The sequence below is a fragment of the Brachionichthys hirsutus genome, chromosome 9 (genome assembly GCF_040956055.1).
Source record: "Brachionichthys hirsutus isolate HB-005 chromosome 9, CSIRO-AGI_Bhir_v1, whole genome shotgun sequence".
Classification (NCBI taxonomy): Eukaryota; Metazoa; Chordata; class Actinopteri; order Lophiiformes; family Brachionichthyidae; genus Brachionichthys; species Brachionichthys hirsutus.
In genome coordinates, this window is record NC_090905.1 from 1209787 (window position 1) to 1230287 (window position 20501).

The 20501-nt window shown below is 49.6% G+C and overlaps 2 protein-coding genes across 2 annotated transcripts; both read right to left on the minus strand.

Moving 5' to 3' along the window:
- Positions 1-2130: 2130 nt before the first annotated feature.
- On the minus strand, positions 2131-13194 carry rad54l (RAD54 like). Its single transcript, XM_068743310.1, has 18 exons — positions 13052-13194; positions 12900-12980; positions 12743-12835; positions 12188-12248; positions 11703-11838; positions 11199-11268; positions 10734-11022; positions 10066-10190; positions 9841-9991; positions 9604-9730; positions 7953-8027; positions 4694-4824; positions 4357-4467; positions 4050-4173; positions 3873-3951; positions 3619-3798; positions 3320-3483; positions 2131-2414 (listed from the first exon to the last, which is right to left on the minus strand). The coding sequence occupies exons 1-18, from the start codon at positions 13052-13054 to the stop codon at positions 2213-2215; spliced, it is 2202 nt and encodes a 733-aa protein (XP_068599411.1). The 5' UTR covers positions 13055-13194; the 3' UTR covers positions 2131-2212.
- A 1341-nt stretch (positions 13195-14535) lies between these two features.
- On the minus strand, positions 14536-20023 carry ndufa11 (NADH:ubiquinone oxidoreductase subunit A11). Its single transcript, XM_068743676.1, has 4 exons — positions 19898-20023; positions 16801-16893; positions 15978-16100; positions 14536-14717 (listed from the first exon to the last, which is right to left on the minus strand). The coding sequence occupies exons 1-4, from the start codon at positions 19974-19976 to the stop codon at positions 14605-14607; spliced, it is 408 nt and encodes a 135-aa protein (XP_068599777.1). The 5' UTR covers positions 19977-20023; the 3' UTR covers positions 14536-14604.
- Between the last annotated feature and the right edge of the window lie 478 nt (positions 20024-20501).

The window sequence follows — 20501 nt, forward strand, 5'->3', positions numbered from 1 at the left end:
CTCCAATAAAAGTGGGACATCAGAATCCGTTTATTCGTCATTGTGACTGAAAGGATTCACAAACTAGGAATTTGTCTTGAATTATTCGAGCAAAATAATAAAATGCAAAACTACAGCTCTATGGTAGGGTATGCAGTAAAAATAGACAAAATAAAAAAAGCACATGAATACAAGAAACCTGCAAAAACAGCATCAAGATGGATCCACAGATCAGCAGCAAAGACGAACAGTGTCTGTCCTCACCACTGTCTCTAAGCCGTCCATCATGGCTGTCCTCACCACTGTCTCTAAGCCGTCCATCATGGCTGTCCTCACCACTGTCTCTAAGCCGTCCATCATGTCTGTCCTCACCACTGTCTCTGAGCCGTCCGTCATGTCTGTCCTCACCACTGTCTCTGAGCCGTCCGTCATGGCTGTCCTCACCACTGTCTCTAAGCCGTCCATCATGTCTGTCCTCACCACTGTCTCTGAGCCGTCCGTCATGGCTGTCCTCACCACTGTCTCTAAGCCGTCCATCATGGCTGTCCTCACCACTGTCTCTAAGCCGTCCATCATGTCTGTCCTCACCACTGTCTCTGAGCCGTCCGTCATGTCTGTCCTCACCACTGTCTCTAAGCCGTCCATCATGTCTGTCCTCACCACTGTCTCTAAGCCGTCCATCATGGCTGTCCTCACCACTGTCTCTAAGCCGTCCATCATGGCTGTCCTCACCACTGTCTCTAAGCCGTCCATCATGTCTGTCCTCACCACTGTCTCTGAGCCGTCCATCATGCCTGTCCTCACCACTGTCTCTGAGCCGTCCATCATGTCTGCCCTCACCACTGTCTCTAAGCCGTCCATCATGGCTGTCCTCACCACTGTCTCTAAGCCGTCCATCATGGCTGTCCTCACCACTGTCTCTAAGCCATCCATCATGGCTGTCCTCACCACTGTCTCTAAGCCGTCCATCATGGCTGTCCTCACCACTGTCTCTAAGCCGTCCATCATGTCTGTTCTCACCACTGTCTCTAAGCCGTCCATCATGGCTGTCCTCACCACTGTCTCTAAGCCATCCATCATGGCTGTCCTCACCACTGTCTTGTAGACCTGTCCCTTCGTCCTATCACTCTACAGCTACCTCTCCTAGACACTTCCATACTTCCCATTCTTCATCCTCTTTCTCACTTCACTTGTTCTAATCTTCATCACTTCCTGGTCCACAACAGGTTCCTCTACTCCCCTTTGTTCTCTCTCATCTTCCTCATTCATTAATTCCTCTAAATACTTCTTCCATCTTCCTACACACTACTGGTCTCTGTTTGACCTTTGACCTCTCTACTCTTCATCACTCTAACATGCTGAACATCCTTCCTGTCTCTACTCTTCATCACTAACATGCTGAACATCCTTCCTGTCTCTACTCTTCATCACTAACATGCTGAACATCCTTCCTGTCTCTACTCTTCATCACTCTAACATGCTGAACATCCTTCCTGTCTCTACTCTTCATCACTCTAACATGCTGAACATCCTTCCTGTCTCTACTCTTCATCACTAACATGCTGAACATCCTTCCTGTCTCTACTCTTCATCACTCTAACATGCTGAACATCCTTCCTGTCTCTGTCTGTACAGATCCTTCTCTCCCTCTTTACTATCTAACCTGCATACAGGTCATCAGATGACCTCTGTTTGACCTTTACCACCTCGACCTTTACCTTACGTCTCATCTCCCTGTACTCCCGTCTACGTACTCTCTTCTGTCCTCATTTAATTTAATTTAATTAAAAAACTGTACATTTGAGTTGAAACAAATGGTGATAAATTCAATTAACTACAAGTTTAGAGAGGCATGGATATTTATCTTTTTTTTGTATCGAACCGTGATAAAAACGTATTGAACCGCTGTGAATTTTGTGTATCGTTGTATCCCTAATATATACATACATACACGGTATGCATAGCGGCCTCGTGGCATGCAGAGAGGGCATAGGTTGAGCCTAGCCTCGGGAGTACCCTGAAGGTAGACTGTCCCCTCTCCTTACTTGGACTTGACCCCCCCCCGTTCCCACCCAACTGAGCCACTGACTTAGAAATGCTGCAGCAAAAACGCTTCAATCAGAGATCATCCAGGACAACCAATAAGCACATTTTATTAAAAAAAGATAAACTCCAGAAATAAATAACAGCAATACACAGATGGTGTGACATGATGTCTGTTTTGCCACTCCTGTTACACTGCCCCCTTCTGGTCGATGTGAGAGCGTTGGTGGAAGACAAAGGACACCGCAGCGTCCCAGGAGGCTTTCAGCACCTGGTCCTTCAGTCCCTTCTTGTCAAAGCCGTGGTTCCACTGCGAAAGGTCGCTCGTACAGTCGGACTCCTCCGCAGGCGGCCGCACCTCCCGGCCGTTCACACAGCGACGGCAGCGGAACCTAGCGTCACCGCCGAGGGGAGGAACACGGGCTCAACACGAACGTACGGGGGGCTTCATCACAACACGAGGAGCGAGTGGACCTGCACTGCGGCTACATTATCATTCAACATTCAACCCATTCTACATCCAAGAAAACATGCAGTCTGGACGACAACAGTTTCACCAGAATCCGTACTTTGCTTACCGATAAACTGTCACTAAACCTCGGTAAAACAGAATCTATTCTTTTTGGGTCAAGACACTCTAAGTGAGATAAATGTTGATGATTTCAAGGTCACAGTCGATAATACAGTAATCTCCAGCAAAGAAGAGATTACCTATTTGGGCTGTGTTCTTGACAAATACCTGTCTGGGGATAGTATGGCAACTAAGGTGATCAAAAAAGTCAATCAGAGAACAAGATTTTTGGGAAGCTCACCTCCTACCTGTGGAGCGTAAGAACTTCTCCTTCTCCTCTAACTCACCTCCTACCTGTGGAGCGTAAGAACTTCTCCTTCTCCTCTAACTCACCTCCTACCTGTGGAGCGTAAGAACTTCTCCTTCTCCTCTAACTCACCTCCTACCTGTGGAGCGTAAGAACTTCTCCTTCTCCTCTAACTCACCTCCTACCTGTGGAGCGTAAGAACTTCTCCTTCTCCTCTAACTCACCTCCTACCTGTGGAGCGCAAGAACTTCTCCTTCTCCTCTAACTCACCTCCTACCTGTGGAGCGTAAGAACTTCTCCTTCTCCTCTAACTCACCTCCTACCTGTGGAGCGTAAGAACTTCTCCTTCTCCTCTAACTCACCTCCTACCTGTGGAGCGTAAGAACTTCTCCTTCTCCTCTAACTCACCTCCTACCTGTGGAGCGTAAGAACTTCTCCTTCTCCTCTAACTCAGAACCATCCCCTCCGTACCCTCTGACCTGTCGTGCGTGTCGCTGGCGGTCTCCTCGTTCAGCGTGAAAAGCTCTCGGAGCTCCCCCAGAGAGAAGTGGCGCTCCACATCCTGCTCCTCGTCCACCACGCAGCTGCTCAGGGCTTTCTTGTGGGCCTGCCGCTGCAGCATCTTCTCTTCTATCGTCCCAGCCTGTCAGCACAAGTGAAACGTGGAAGCTGAAGCCAGACAGAAGCTAACAGAAATGCATTCCTGTGGGTGACTTGAGGTGGGAATGCTCTCTGTTATGTAATGCATGTGTGCATGCAGGACCGGCGCTGAACTGACAGACAGCAGCCTGTAGATGTAGCAGGTCTTCTGCTGGCCATCTCGCCAAACCCGGGCCATCGCCTGTTCGTCATTGGCTGGGTTCCAGTCAGGATCAAACATGACCAAGCGATTAGCGCCAATCAGATTGAGACCACAGCCACCAGCCTTGCTGCTCAGCATGAAGATGAACTCTGAGCTCTGAAACACAAACACATCCGGATGCTGGACAAGGAGCTTCCCTGACCTCGGGTTCAAAGCCGCCCCCTACTCACCGAGGGGCTGTTGAATCGTTCCACAATATTGGCCCTTTTCTTGATGGACATTGTGCCATCTAGTCGAATATAGAGGTACCTGTAACAGACCAGCAGGGCTGTTGTTACGCACAATAAATGGCTGCTCGTACAATACAGACACACCTGAAGAGGTACACACAATTCCCAAAAAAGTACCTCCTGGATCTGCACAGTTGTTCAAAGAGGTCCAGTGTTTGAGTGTAGTTGGAGACAAGCACCACCTTATCACTAGTTGTAGTTCTTGTAATGGCCAGGATGTAGTCCAGAACCAACATTTTACCTGGAACAAACACAACGGCATTTTATCAATGAGCAATACACCAATCATTTTGATCAGTTCCTGTTTAACTCATGCTGTTCCATCGCTTATTTCGCCTTAGGTGAGCAGGAGTGAAACAGAGTACCGGTACATGTATGTAAATGAGAAGGTCCCAGGGGGGGGGCAGAGCTATTTGGTTCTTACCCGAGAGCTGTGGCTCCACGGCTGTAGGGCGATAGCCGGGTGGGAACAGGTCCAGTGTCCCCTGGAAGCCCTCCTCATTCCCCACACACTTGTCATAGATGAGAGCTGGGTCTGGGACACCGACCAGTGGGTCAACAGTTTGAAATGTAGATTATTCCAATAAAAGATAAGGCTACGACGGGGCCAACGTCACAACAACACTTATTTCCAACGGCTCGTTTCTCTCTGTCGACTGCTACTCTTGAGCCTGGACTCGTGGTTACGTCAGAGTCTACCGTTAGGCCTTCTATACATCGTCGCAATTTTGAAAAACAAAACATTCGGTTGAGGCACGTACGATTGCAGAGTTTCTTGAGTAACGTGATGGAAGCCAGGGAGGAGACGCTTATCTTGCCCTCTGGTGACGCCTGAATGGGTTTGGCCTGCCTCAGGAAGCACTTGTAGAGCTCCGACTGCAGACGAGTCAACCTTCACAGAAAGAGTCGACGTTTCTCAGAAAGAGTCGACGTTTCTCAGAAAAGGTCGACGTTTCTCAGAAAGAGTCGACGTTTCTCAGAAAGGGTCGACGTTTCTCAGATAGAGTCGCCGTTTCTCAGAAAGAGTCGACGTTTCTCAGATAGGGTCGATGTTTCTCAGAAAGAGTCGACGTTTCTCAGAAAGAGTCGACGTTTCTCAGATAGAGTCGACGTTTCTCAGATAGAGTAGACGTTTCTCAGAAAGAGTCGACGTTTCTCAGATAGAGTCAACGTTTCTCAGAAAGAGTCGACGTTTCTCAGATAGAGTCGACGTTTCTCAGAAAGAGTCGAGGTTTCTCAGAAAGGGTCGAGGTTTCTCAGATAGAGTCGACGTTTCTCAGAAAGAGTCGACGTTTCTCAGAAAGAGTCGACGTTTCTCAGAAAGAGTCGACGTTTCTCAGAAAGAGTCGACGTTTCTCAGAAAGAGTCGACGTTTCTCAGAAAGAGTCGACGTTTCTCAGAAAGAGTCGACGTTTCTCAGAAAAGGTCGACGTTTCTCAGAAAGAGTCGACGTTTCTCAGAAAGGGTCGACGTTTCTCAGATAGAGTCGCCGTTTCTCAGAAAGAGTCGACGTTTCTCAGATAGGGTCGATGTTTCTCAGAAAGAGTCGACGTTTCTCAGAAAGAGTCGACGTTTCTCAGATAGAGTCGACGTTTCTCAGATAGAGTAGACGTTTCTCAGAAAGAGTCGACGTTTCTCAGATAGAGTCAACGTTTCTCAGAAAGAGTCGACGTTTCTCAGATAGAGTCGACGTTTCTCAGAAAGAGTCGAGGTTTCTCAGAAAGGGTCGAGGTTTCTCAGATAGAGTCGACGTTTCTCAGAAAGAGTCGACGTTTCTCAGAAAGAGTCGACGTTTCTCAGAAAGAGTCGACGTTTCTCAGAAAGAGTCGACGTTTCTCAGAAAGAGTCGACGTTTCTCAGAAAGAGTCGACGTTTCTCAGAAAGAGTCGACGTTTCTCAGAAAGAGTCGACATTTCTCAGAAAGAGTCGACGTTTCTCAGAAAGAGTCGACGTTTCTCAGAAAGGGTCGAGGTTTCTCAGATAGAGTCGACGTTTCTCAGATAGAGTCGACGTTTCTCAGAAAGAGTCGACGTTTCTCAGAAAGGGTCGACGTTTCTCAGATAGAGTCGACGTTTCTCAGAAAGAGTCGACGTTTCTCAGAAAGGGTCGACGTTTCTCAGAAAGGGTCGAGGTTTCTCAGATAGAGTCGACGTTTCTCAGAAAGAGTCGACGTTTCTCAGATAGAGTCGACGTTTCTCAGATAGAGTCGACGTTTCTCAGATAGAGTCGACGTTTCTCAGATAGAGTCGACGTTTCTCAGATAGGGTCGACGTTTCTCAGAAAGAGTCGACGTTTCTCAGAAAGGGTCGACGTTTCTCAGATAGGGTCGAGGTTTCTCAGATAGGGTCGAGGTTTCTCAGAAAGAGTCGACGTTTCTCAGAAATTGATTCTAGAGGAGAATCGAGTGTCGGGTAGACTAATAAGTTTGAAGAGGTGAGACAGGCTCTGGGTGGACAAGAGAGACTTCCAGAAGACTGGACTACAACAGCTCAGGTGATCAGGGAGACAGGTAAGAGGGGACCGGGTGTGTCTTCTGGAAGGAAAGGAGATAAGGAGACCTAGTGGTGGAACCAGGAAGTGCAGAAATGTATACAGGACAACAGGTTAGATAAGAAGAAGTGCGACAGAAGAGAGTAGACAGGAGTACAGGGAGATGAGGTGCAAGGCAAAGGTAGAGGTCAAAGGTCAAACAGAGGACATATGATGACCTGTATGCAGGTTAGATAGTAAAGTGGGAGAGAAGGATCGGTACAGGCTGGACAGACAGAGAGACAGGAAGGATGTTCAGCATGTTAGAGTGATGAAGAGTAGAGACAGGAAGGATGTTCAGCATGTTAGTGATGAAGAGTAGAGACAGGAAGGATGTTCAGCATGTTAGTGATGAAGAGTAGAGACAGGAAGGATGTTCAGCATGTTAGAGTGATGAAGAGTAGAGACAGGAAGGATGTTCAGCATGTTAGAGTGATGAAGAGGAGAGACAGGAAGGATGTTCAGCATGTTAGAGTGATGAAGAGTAGAGACAGGAAGGATGTTCAGCATGTTAGTGATGAAGAGTAGAGACAGGAAGGATGTTCAGCATGTTAGAGTGATGAAGAGTAGAGACAGGAAGGATGTTCAGCATGTTAGTGTGATGAAGAGTAGAGACAGGAAGGATGTTCAGCATGTTAGAGTGATGAAGAGTAGAGACAGGAAGGATGTTCAGCATGTTAGAGTGATGAAGAGTAGAGACAGGAAGGATGTTCAGCATGTTAGAGTGATGAAGAGTAGAGAGAGGAAGGATGTCCAGCATGTTAGAGTGATGAAGAGTAGAGACAGGAAGGATGTTCAGCATGTTAGTGTGATGAAGAGTAGAAACAGGAAGGATGTTCAGCATGTTAGTGATGAAGAGTAGAGACAGGAAAGATGTTCAGCATGCTAGTGATGAAGAGTAGAGACAGGAAGGATGTTCAGCATGTTAGAGTGATGAAGAGTAGAGACAGGAAGGATGTTCAGCATGTTAGAGTGATGAAGAGTAGAGACAGGAAGGATGTTCAGCATGTTAGAGTGATGAAGAGTAGAGACAGGAAGGATGTTCAGCATGTTAGTGATGAAGAGTAGAGACAGGAAAGATGTTCAGCATGCTAGTGATGAAGAGTAGAGACAGGAAGGATGTTCAGCATGTTAGAGTGATGAAGAGTAGAGACAGGAAGGATGTTCAGCATGTTAGAGTGATGAAGAGTAGAGACAGGAAGGATGTTCAGCATGTTAGAGTGATGAAGAGTAGAGACAGGAAGGATGTTCAGCATGTTAGAGTGATGAAGAGTAGAGACAGGAAGGATGTTCAGCATGTTAGTGATGAAGAGTAGAAAGGTCAAAGGTCAAACAGAGGTCCGTAGTGTGTAGGAAGATGGAAGAAGCATTTAGAGGAATTAAAGAATGAGGAATGAGAGAGAACAAAGGGGAGTCGAGGAACCTGACAGGACAAGCCGAAAGTACAGTAGTACTAGACTGGAGTATAATTTCTGCTCTGAGTGAACGTACCTGCAACACACAACTTGCTCAATCTTCACAGGAAGATATTTGGACAAGATGTCAGATGTTCTCCTGATCAAACACCTGCCAAGAGAGAACATGTTTCGTCACGCAGAGGGACGAGTAAACAGAACAAATAGCAGGACTACAGAAAAACCGCTGGAAGTGGCTGGAGAGGGGCCAGTCTACCCCCAGAGCACCGCCCCCCTCCCAGAGCACCGCCCCCCTGCTGCCCCAGGCCTGCCGATCATGGCGCCGCCTTCACACGATGCCCCCGTGCATGCACACGCACGTGTGTGATCGTTTCGGTTTCTAGGGTGGCCAACATTCCATTTAAAAAATCAAGCCGAACATTTGAGAGCGATCCGGATCCCTGTCTGGCTACAAAACCTGGAGTTTCCCATTTACTTATAAATGAGTCTTTTTCAAAAAATCCCATCTTGTAAAATCTGCATTCAATTCACAATCATGAAGGGGTCCGACATGAACTATCAGGAACAATGTCTTCTGGTTCTGATCCAGAATGAGGTCAGGGAAAATATTACATTTCAATATTAAAATGAGGGATGTCAGATTAGGCCGTTAGCTCCCGATCAGGACTCGGATACATGGATCGTTATTGTCATTACTTGTTATCAGATCTGGAGTTACGCTACAGAGTGAGACCTCTCTACTCCAACAGAAACTGCAGCGCGTGCAGCATGACATCACTTCCTGTGACGCTACAGGTCGAATGCTGGCTAAACACGTTAGCAGCTTGAAGCTAGTCGAGCGAGTTTGTCTGCGCTGTGGAAGTATGGATGAGAAAAACCTGCCGATTGAGCTGCTGCTCATTTTATTATAAATACTCGTATTTATATTTAATATTTCCTGTTGCTCTAGTCCAAGTCCAAAGTGAACAAAGTATTTTATTTATTACTAGAATGCTCTGTTTAAACGTTGAAATAAGATGATAAAATAAAAAATAAGGGACATCCTGGATCCGTTTCCTCACTCGTCTTTAGTTTTTAATGTATTATAGAAGTATCGGATCAGGAATCGGTATCGGTTCAAAATCAAATGACTCGGGGTCAAAAAAACCTGATCAGGACATCCCTCATTAAAAACCAGTTAAAAATACAATCAACTCTGATTCCCTTTGACTCTTCATGGTTGGTGTATAAAGATACCAAGAACAATGTAGAACCTTCTGGTGCTGATCCAGATCACCATGTGGACGGTGTAGATCCAGTTAGGGGGGGGGAACGAGCTGCTTGGGGGAGGTCTGTGCTCTCTGGGTGCTTTTATCGTTCTAAATGATTGTTAAATAACTAATCCAACAGAGGTAGCCAAAAAGGTAAACGTATAGTTCTAGGAATGCCGCGTCAGCTGCAGGTGAAACCGCAAGAATCCCACTGGATCGAAGCATCACCGATCACACCCAAGCAAAGCTTTGAAGTCTTCCAGCTTCAAGAGCCCAAGAAGAGGAAAGAGGACTGAATGGATATGTTGGCCACGGCGTATCAGACGACGTCCACATCGTCACAGACGAGCTTTCATTTGCACGTTGACAGCCGGTGAAACCTGCTCGAGTCGAGCCAGGAGAGCCCGCTTGTGAGTGACGAGTAGAAAGCGTAAATATATATATATATATATCACCAGAATAATCCTTCGAACGCACCTGTTAACGATACGGATGAGCTCCCGCAGCTTCTCCTCCCCGGTCAGTCTGTCCTTGTCACAGGCGTCGGCATCGCGACCCTTAAGGATGGGAAGCTCAAAAGTCTTTTTAAACTCCTGGGCTGTTCCTGCCATCGAGATGACAACCGGCAGAAATAAATATCATGAACATAAAACCGATTACCATCGTGTGTCGGCGACACGCCGCGTAGCAAACGCAGCCCGGACTCACGCTTACCGAGAATGCCGGCGTTAACAAAGTGAACCAAGCTGAAGTACTCCAGCAAGTCGTTCTGCACGGGCGTGCCTGAGATCAGGACCCTCCTCTCGGCACGGACCGTGTTTAGGGCCTGGTACGTCTGGTTGTCGGAGTTCTTCAGCCGATGGCCCTGCATCACACACAACGCTTCACGCTTTACTTCTCGCCAACGGTCCTCGGCAGCTCTGGGGAATAATCAGTGACCTCATCACAGACGACAAGTCCGACGTTGCCTTTATGCAGAACCTCGGCGTGCAGACGGAATGTCTCATATGAGAGGATCAGGATTGGGGTCGGCGCTCTCAAACCACGCTGAGACACGAAGTTCACTAGAAACACAGAAAACGAGTTTATCTCTGGAGCGCCAGATCTCAATGCTGTACAGGAGTAGCAGGGAAAGACGGAGGCAAGGAAAAGTTCCCTCTAACAGGCAGAAACCTTGGACAGAACCTAGGACTCATGGTGGACGGCCATCTGTCTGACCGGCTGGGTTGAGAGAGAGAGAGAGAGAGAGAGAGAGGGAGCAAACAAAAACAAAACATAACATATTGGCTGCTACTAAAGAGCTGCTATAAAGCTATAATGCTAATGCTAGCGATATGGACGTCAGGGTTGAGGGCCACAGGTCCAGGTTCTGCAGCAGCACGGACAGAAGGACCTGCAGACTGAACAATCCAACCAATAACAAACCAGGAAGCATTTCGTTGGTCGAACACCCAGAACATCACCGACAGGAGGAAATAAGACGCAGACACTGTTCTGTCCACGCCTTCTGGAATAGCAACGCTGTCGATGCATGAACAGTACAAATCTACGTTGTACTGGAGTACTTCGAACACGAGTTCAGAGTGGCAGCAGGCAGCAATAGCTACCTAGCTGTCGATCAATGTGATCCTTTGAACCTCCTTCGATGGCCACAGGTGTGACGCGTCCCCCGAGCCATTTCAACACTTCCTTGTACCAGTTCCGAACAAGGCTGGAAGGCGAGACCACGACGGCCTTGTTAATCTCCGGCTTAGCGTCGGGGCCCTGGCGCAGCAGGGTCCAGATGAGGGCGATGCACTGCAGCGTCTTCCCCAGGCCCATCTCGTCGGCCATGATGCAGCCGTGTGATCCAGGAATACGCCGGCCGGTCACACACTCCCACAAGAACTTCACTCCCTAGACACAGCACAGGCGCAGTGCTAAACAGAACCCAACGCCTCAAATCAGAGCAAGAAGACAACGAGTACCAACGACTAAGGCTCAGAAGTAGAAGTAAATATGGTCAATAATCATAGAAGTACTCGTAGTTATTTTGCTCGGTCCAGATTAGGAAAACCAACTCTCGGGTTTACCTCTCTCTGATGGGGTCTGAGGACATTTCCTAAAACTGGATCCACCACGACATGGACCGGCAGTTTGTCTCTTGGTGGGACAAAGAACAACCTGGTGAGACATTTCATCGTAGAACAGAGCAAAGACGCAGCCGCGGCAGGAAAGGCTGATTTACATTCAGAGCACCGACGTTCACAAATTCATCTTTACTGTCGGTCAGGAAATATCCACAGCAAGAGAGGACTGCAACTGCAGTACTACTAACTACTACTTGACCGGAGGCGTACGGTTAAGGATAGTGAGCTGTGTTCAGTTTTCAACATGGTCTCTGTAGTACCGATCACCATGGTGATCTGATCAAGTCTACGCTCCTTGATTCCCATCCCTCCCCCTCACTCGGTGTCGTCCCCGTTCCTGTGAAACTCTGAGTCCAAACAAGCAGTAAAAGTGCACGACACATTGACCAGGGATCAGTAAGGTCTGATTGGGGGGGGGGGGGGGGGTCCCAGGCGCATTGGACCTACTTGTCAGCTTTAATCAGGTCATGAGTGCTCATAGGTGGGGGCTCATAAAGAACCAAAGCCCCTTCTGCAAAGGGGTCATGGAGTGCTCTCCTGACTCCAGCACGCTTTAAACCAAGAGCCCGGATTCCCAGAGAGCCTGCGGGACATGATGGAGACAGAGAATTAGAGCCTTGCAGGCCTTTAGAGCTCAAACAGCACCCACTCTCCACCCACCGGTGTCAGAGACTCCACCCACTCACCACCCTGCACCGGTGTGAGAGACTCCACCCACCGGTGTCAGAGACTCCACCCACTCACCACCCTGCACCGGTGTCAGAGACTCCACCCACCGGTGTCAGAGACTCCACCCACTCACCACCCTGCACCGGTGTCAGAGACTCCACCCACCGGTGTCAGAGACTCCACCCACTCACCACCCTGCACCGGTGTCAGAGACTCCACCCACTCACCACCCTGCACCAGGGTCACCCTGGGAGCAACGTTACCTGAGTAATTTGGAATCGGAACTTTGAATGGCTTTGAGAGGATCCTTCGAATAAACGCCTCCTGTAGAGACAGATGAAGACAAGTGAGTCTCGTCCCGGGATCACGTCCTCGCGGGACAGCAGAGTGGGACCGACCCAAATCGAGACAGGAGGGGCACCAAACATCTTAATGTTCCCTCTGCTAACGTTAACCCTCGTCTGTACTTTGTGTAAACGCTGACAGAATGTCTCCGGGACGCGTTAAATGTCTCCGGGACGCGTTGAATGTCTCCGGGACGCGTTGAATGTCTCCGGGACGCGTTAAATGTCTCCGGGACGCGTTGAATGTCTCCGGGACGCGTTAAATGTCTCCAGGACGCGTTAAATGTCTCCGGGACGCATTGGATGTCTCCGGGACGCGTTAAATGTCTCCAGGACGCGTTAAATGTCTCCGGGACGCGTTAAATGTCTCCGGGACGCGTTGAATGCCTCCGGGACGCGTTAAAACCCGGAGCTTTACGCCCTCAAAGGTCCAAACCGGTGCTGGAGCTGCCGTCAGAAATAAAACAACGTTACATGCGTGTCACCATCCAGGTCCAGCTGGGTCAAAGGCTTTCTGGACGGAGAGACGAGCACGTCCCCGGTCTCACCGCTTCTCCTCCTCTTCTCCTGTGAAGGAAACGTCAGCTCCGTCTCGTCCTCTTCTGGACCGCCATGTGTCTCCGGTACTTACTCTACATGTCCAGCCCTCATCTGGACACGAGTCCTCCGGTTGTCTCCGTTTAGCGACCTGACTCGGAGCCAGACTCCTCCTCTGGGATCACAAAAAGACCGATAAACAACACCGCCACCATCCGCAGCGGATCCTTCCGGGTCTTACGGCACCATTGTCTCCGGCTAGGCTGCGGTTCCGAACTCCTCGCGGTTGTTCGCCAGTCTCCGCGGTTCCGTCAGCTTCCCCTCCGCAACAATGGCGTCCATGCCCGCGCCGCCGACTGGCTGCTTCTGTTTAAGCGTTATCAACGGAACCGCGAGGTCGCACGACTGGACCTGGACGTCCGGTCCGCGTCCTCCGAAGTTCCCGCGAAACGTTGCGCAGCACTACGGCGAGCAGAAAGGTCAAAAGAGTAGTGATGTGCGAGTCATGAACGAATCGTTCAATACTCGTGATGCGCTTTCGTGACTCCCGAGTCACGATTCTTCTCCCCAGCGACTCCTCCCTGCTCCAGAGGGAGAGGAAATGTTCTGATCATCTCCAGTGAGAGGTAGAACCGTTAAAATAGTCATATATTCTTTAGATTACTGACCTCTGACCTTTTCCAAGGCTCCATGGCCTTACAAACCGTTGAATTTTTCCTTACAAAATACAAAATAACCTTACACCATTTTTTTTTTCAAATGCGTTTATTTATGGACATAGTTGGACCGCTTAACTTATTAATTATGATACAGTTTAACATTTGATATTTTAACTAAACTAAAATATCCATTAATAATGCTTGTAATTTAAATGTTTAAATAAGAACAGATATTTCGAGAGAAAAAAATTGTTAGCATTTTTATTTTTGTAAACCAAACTTAAATATCGATCAATGATGCTTGTAATTTAAATTTCAAACAGGGACTGAAAAATACAAACCTTTGCAGCCTCGTGATTGGGAAACATGTTTTTCACGTTTCTTGATACTCGGTGCAGACCGGATGTACTGTAACAGTTCGTGTTCGTAATTCCTCCTCTGCCGGAGTCAGTGAATGCATCAGGGAGGAGGGGCGGTGCGTGTGAGCGTGCTCCCGAGGGGAGGGGGTGAGAGGGGGGGAGGATATCTGTCCTGTTAGCGGCCAGTTACCGATTAATAAAAGCTTGTTCTGAGAACATCAGCGTCTGACGGACGCTACAGACCCATCATTTTCAAATTTGCGTTTTCCCGTACAGATTTTCTTCTGACGTCGCCGGACGTCAGAGGCAAAGTGTTATAATCCCAATAACATCCGATCTCTGCCTCCATCCCACCAGCATCCGACATCCCCACAAAAGAGGATCTAATGCAAAGATATCTCTTAGCTTTGGAACTCTTTTCCACTGCGGAGAGCGTGCAAGCTTCTTCACCGTCTGCTTTTAAAGAGGTCTTAAGATCCATCGTTTACTCCTGTGTTCGGAACCCGAGACCTCGCTCTCGGTTTGATTATTTATGAACAGAACTTTCTTCCAGCTCTCGGCTGTTTAGCGTCTCATGAATTGAGCCGAGTCACGATTGTAAAAGCATTCCGCTTTGTGCTTGTGACTGAAACCCAGTTTTATAGGTTTAAGCGCAGTCATTCTGAACAGCCTCCCATAAAACACGTAATGATGAAAAATAAAATAGTTTGAATGATGTTATATGAGTTTATTTTATATTATAACAAGAACTTTATTACAACAGAGCCATCTGTCTTCGTCTTCACATTTTGGGAGGCCCAAGTAGATTCCAGTCCTCGTTCCTTCCAACTTTAGTGAAGGCTGCCAGGGTGCCCAGACTCAGGCATGCTGTCGTACCCGTCATCAGGTTGTGGGCTGGGGATGGGAACACACAAAGACACGCTCCAGTTAGAAAGAGGAGCAACACAGACATGCTGCAGTTAGAAAGAGGAGCAACACATACATGCTGCAGTTAGAAAGAGGAGCAACACATACATGCTGCAGCTAGAAAGAGGAGCAACACAGACATGCTGCAGTTAGAAAGAGGAGCAACACAGACATGATCCAGTTAGAAAGAGGAGCAACACAGACATGATCCAGTTAGAAAGAGGAGCAACACAGACATGATCCAGTTAGAAAGAGGAGCAACACAGACATGATCCAGTTAGAAAGAGGAGCAACACAGACATGATCCAGTTAGAAAGAGGAGCAACACAGACATGATCCAGTTAGAAAGAGGAGCAACACAGACATGCTCCAGTTAGAAAGAGGAGTAACACAGACACGCTGCAGTTAAGCGGCGCTTTGGGTGATAGACGGAGAGCGTGCAGCCGTTTCAGGGTTCCACCGCGGCGCTTTGGGTGACAGACGGAGAGCGTGCAGCCGTTTCAGGGTTCCACCGCGGCGCTTTGGGTGACAGACGGAGAGCGTGCAGCCGTTTCAGGGTTCCACCGCGGCGCTTTGGGTGACAGACGGAGAGCGTGCAGCCGTTTCAGGGTTCCACCGCGGCGCTTTGGGTGACAGACGGAGAGCGTGCAGCCGTTTCAGGGTTCCACCGCGGCGCTTTGGGTGATAGACGGAGAGCGTGCAGCCGTTTCAGGGTTCCACCGCGGCACTTTGGGTGGCAGATGGAGAGCGTGCAGCCGTTTCAGGGTTCCACCGCGGCGCTTTGGGTGGCAGATGGAGAGCGTGCAGCCGTTTCAGGGTTCCACCGCGGCGCTTTGGGTGACAGACGGAGAGCGTGCAGCCGTTTCAGGGTTCCACCGCGGCGCTTTGGGTGACAGACGGAGAGCGTGCAGCCGTTTCAGGGTTCCACCGCGGCGCTTTGGGTGACAGACGGAGAGCGTGCAGCCGTTTCAGGGTTCCACCGCGGCGCTTTGGGTGACAGACGGAGAGCGTGCAGCCGTTTCAGGGTTCCACCGCGGCGCTTTGGGTGACAGACGGAGAGCGTGCAGCCGTTTCAGGGTTCCACCGCGGCGCTTTGGGTGATAGACGGAGAGCGTGCAGCCGTTTCAGGGTTCCACCGCGGCGCTTTGGGTGACAGACGGAGAGCGTGCAGCCGTTTCAGGGTTCCACCGCGGCGCTTTGGGTGACAGACGGAGAGCGTGCAGCCGTTTCAGGGTTCCTGATACTTACTCCTGGCTCCCAAGAAGATCCCCGAGGCACAGCCCCCGATGAAGTAGTTCAGGGGCTCATCCGGGGCGTCCCGAGCCTGAGCACTGAGACACGTCGTCATGCTAAAGATGGCTCCCATGGTTGCTACGACAACACAGGCAGGGACAGAAACGCATGTTCATCAATGAACAGCATCTTCAGGCATTAAATACCTGAAAGACATCAGAGTACAGAGTACACATGTATACTGGAGACACAGAGTACACATGTATACTGGAGACACAGAGTACACATGTATACTGGAGACACAGAGTGCACATGTATACTGGAGACACAGAGTACACATGTATACTGGAGACAGAGTACACATGTATAGTGGAGACACAGAGTACACATGTATACTGGAGACACAGAGTACAGAGTACACATGTATACTGGAGACACAGAGTACACATGTACACTGGAGACACAGAGTACACATGTATACTGGAGACATAGAGTACAGGGTACACATGTATACTGGAGACACATAGAGTACACATATATATAATGGAGACACATAGAGTACACATGTATACTGGAGACACATAGAGTACACATGTATACTGGAGACACAGAGTACAGAGTACACATGTATACTGGAGACAGAGTACAGAGTACACATGTATACTGGAGACACAGAGTACAGAGTACACATGTACACTGGAGACACAGAGTACACATGTATACTGGAGACACAGAGTACAGAGTACACATGTATACTGGAGACTCTCCGTCTCCCCCTGTGGGTTCTTCTCGTGACCTTTGAGTCTGGACCTGTTCAATAGTAGGTATTGGATATTACCCAGGGTCACGGTGTTGCTCGTAACCCTCTGCAGCGCCGCCACTGCCGAGTCGGGCTGGAACGCCACCAGGTGATAGGCTGAACCCACCAGGCCTGAAAACACACACAATCACACGGAAGCGCGCTGCAGAAGCAGAGGGAAACCGGTTCCGACTTCCAGAGTCACACCGGATCGGTCGAGGCCCGGGTTAACAAGGACGCCGGCAGCGTTGTTAACCCGGGGGACGCTGCTGGATTACTGCGGGACGAAGACAGAGACGAAGAAGAGGAGTGTTGGGACGATGACAGGAAAAGCTAGAGAGCTGGTGGACATGACGAAGAGGAGGAGGAAGGTTGATGAGGAGACCAGGAGCGGGGACAGTGAAGTTACAAGGAATAGACGTAAAGAAGGGAGAGGACTTCAGGTACCTCGGGTCAACAGAGCAGAGTGATGGAGAGAATGTGGAAAGGAGGTGAAGAATCGTGTGCAGGCAGGCTGGAACGGGGGGAGGAAAGTATCAGGTGTGCTCTGTGATAGGACGAAGGGACAGGTCTACAAGACAGTGGTGAGGACAGCCATGATGGACGGCTCAGAGACAGTGGTGAGGACAGCCGTGGTGGACGGCTTAGAGACAGTGGTGAGGACAGCCATGATGGACGGCTTAGAGACAGTGGTGAGGACAGCCATGATGGACGGCTTAGAGACAGTGGTGAGAACAGACATGATGGACGGCTTAGAGACAGTGGTGAGGACAGACATGATGGACGGCTTAGAGACAGTGGTGAGGACAGCCATGATGGACGGCTTAGAGACAGTGGTGAGGACAGCCATGATGGACGGCTTAGGGACAGTGGTGAGAACAGACATGATGGACGGCTTAGAGACAGTGGTGAGGACAGACATGATGGACGGCTTAGAGACAGTGGTGAGGACAGACATGATGGACGGCTCAGAGACAGTGGCGAGGACAGCCATGATGGATGGCTCAGAGACAGTGGCGAGGACAGCCATGATGGATGGCTCAGAGACAGTGGCGAGGACAGCCATGATGGACGGCTTAGAGACAGTGGTGAGGACGGACATGATGGACGGCTTAGAGACAGTGGTGAGGACAGCATAATGGACGGCTTAGAGACAGCGGTGAGGACAGCTATGATGGACGGCTTAGAGACAGTGGTGAGGACAGCCATGATGGACGGCTTAGAGACAGTGGTGAGGACAGCCATGATGGACGGCTTAGAGACAGTGGTGAGGACAGACATGATGGACGGCTTAGAGACAGTGGTGAGGACAGCATAATGGACGGCTTAGAGACAGCGGTGAGGACAGCATAATGGACGGCTTAGAGACAGCGGTGAGGACAGCTATGATGGACGGCTTAGAGACAGTGGTGAGGACAGCCATGATGGACGGCTTAGAGACAGTGGTGAGGACAGACATGATGGACGGCTTAGAGACAGTGGTGAGGACAGCCATGATGGACGGCTTAGAGACAGTGGTGAGGACAGCCATGATGGACGGCTTAGAGACAGCGGTGAGGACAGCCATGATGGACGGCTTAGGGACAGTAGTGAGGACAGACATGATGGACGGCTTAGAGACAGTGGTGAGGACAGACATGATGGACGGCTTAGAGACAGTGGTGAGGACAGACATGATGGACGGCTCAGAGACAGTGGCGAGGACAGCCATGATGGACGGCTCAGAGACAGTGGCGAGGACAGCCATGATGGATGGCTCAGAGACAGTGGCGAGGACAGCCATGATGGACGGCTTAGGGACAGTGGTGAGGACAGCCATGATGGACGGCTTAGAGACAGTGGTGAGGACGGACATGATGGACGGCTTAGAGACAGTGGTGAGGACAGCATAATGGACGGCTTAGAGACAGCGGTGAGGACAGCTATGATGGACGGCTTAGAGACAGTGGTGAGGACAGCCATGATGGACGGCTTAGAGACGGTGGTGAGGACAGCCATGATGGACGGCTTAGAGACAGTGGTGAGGACAGACATGATGGAAGGCTTAGAGACAGTGGTGAGGACAGCATAATGGACGGCTTAGAGACAGCGGTGAGGACAGCATAATGGACGGCTTAGAGACAGCGGTGAGGACAGCTATGATGGACGGCTTAGAGACAGTGGTGAGGACAGCCATGATGGACGGCTTAGAGACAGTGGTGAGGACAGACATGATGGACGGCTTAGAGACAGTGGTGAGGACAGCATAATGGACGGCTTAGAGACAGCGGTGAGGACAGCTATGATGGACGGCTTAGAGACAGTGGTGAGGACAGCCATGATGGACGGCTTAGAGACAGTGGTGAGGACAGCCATGATGGACGGCTTAGAGACAGTGGTGAGGACAGACATGATGGACGGCTCAGAGACAGTGGTGAGGACAGCCATGATGGACGGCTTAGAGACAGTGGTGAGGACAGCCATGATGGACGGCTTAGAGACAGTGGTGAGGACAGACATGATGGACGGCTTAGAGACAGTGGTGAGGACAGCTATGATGGACGGCTTAGAGACAGTGGTGAGGACAGACATGATGGACGGCTCAGAGACAGTGTCTCTGAGGAAAAGACAGGAGGCGGAGCTAGAAGTAGAGGAGATGAAGACGCTGAGGTTCTCCTTGGGAGGGACCAGGTTGGACGTGGAGACGGTTGATTTGTTGCAGCGACCCCTCAGGGGACAAGAAGTACAGTAGCCGTAGTAGTACTACTAGTCGTAGTTGGAGCAGTAGTAGTGGTAGTAGTACTAGTATCAGCAGTAGTAGTACTAGTAATATTAATACTACTACTACTACCAGTAGTAGCAGCAGTAGTAGTAGTAGAGTAGTAGTACTAGTACTAGTATACAAATGTGATTGGAGCCAGAAGGGAAGCTGAAACGCTTTTGTTTCCGCTCGAGGCTCATGTTTCGGTTTTTAAATGAATAAAAACGTTTTCTTCGTGAACACTGCGGGCTGACAGCAACATGGCCGCCTCGTAAACATACTGCGGGCTGTGCTGCTAAGCTAGCGGAATACCCACAGCATTAGCTGCGTGCTCAGTGAAGAAAGACATCCACGCGACGCACCGATCACCGATGACCGATGATCGATGATATTTACCTAAAGCCGTGGCCACTTTGGTGCTGATCCATGTCTTCTGGACGCAATCTGTGCCGTCCGGGATGTCCCAGTAACCCATGTCGGAATCAACAAGGACGCCGATCAAGGAACGGTAGTCTCGCGAGAAATGTCTTCTGTGTGACGTAGCGGCCTATGCGAAGGGGCGCTACCGCCCCCTTCCGGTCCGGAGTGTGGCTCAGGCTCCTGTGTCTCCACTCCCCCGCCCAGGACCAGTAATCTGTGAATATTCTAACTTAATCTGCATCTTTTGTCTGTTGACACGACCAGAGACACAAACAGCGTCCAGCTGTACGGAACGTCCACATGTAGCCTGAATAAATCCATCAGAGACTCGCACTTCAGGTCATGTGTAACGACAATAAAGATGAACGAACCTAAAGCTGTAAACTAAAGCTCCACTGAGACTAAATGTATGTTTTAGGGATGCGCCGTGGCAACAATGAATTAATTTATTCTTCGTTACTTGGCCAGGAGACAGTTTTCATATTTGTTTGAGCATTAATTATTCATAATCTCCAACTCTAGATTAGAATACCATTATGCAGCAAACCCGTCCTTAGCTTGCCGCCTGACTTCCCGAAAG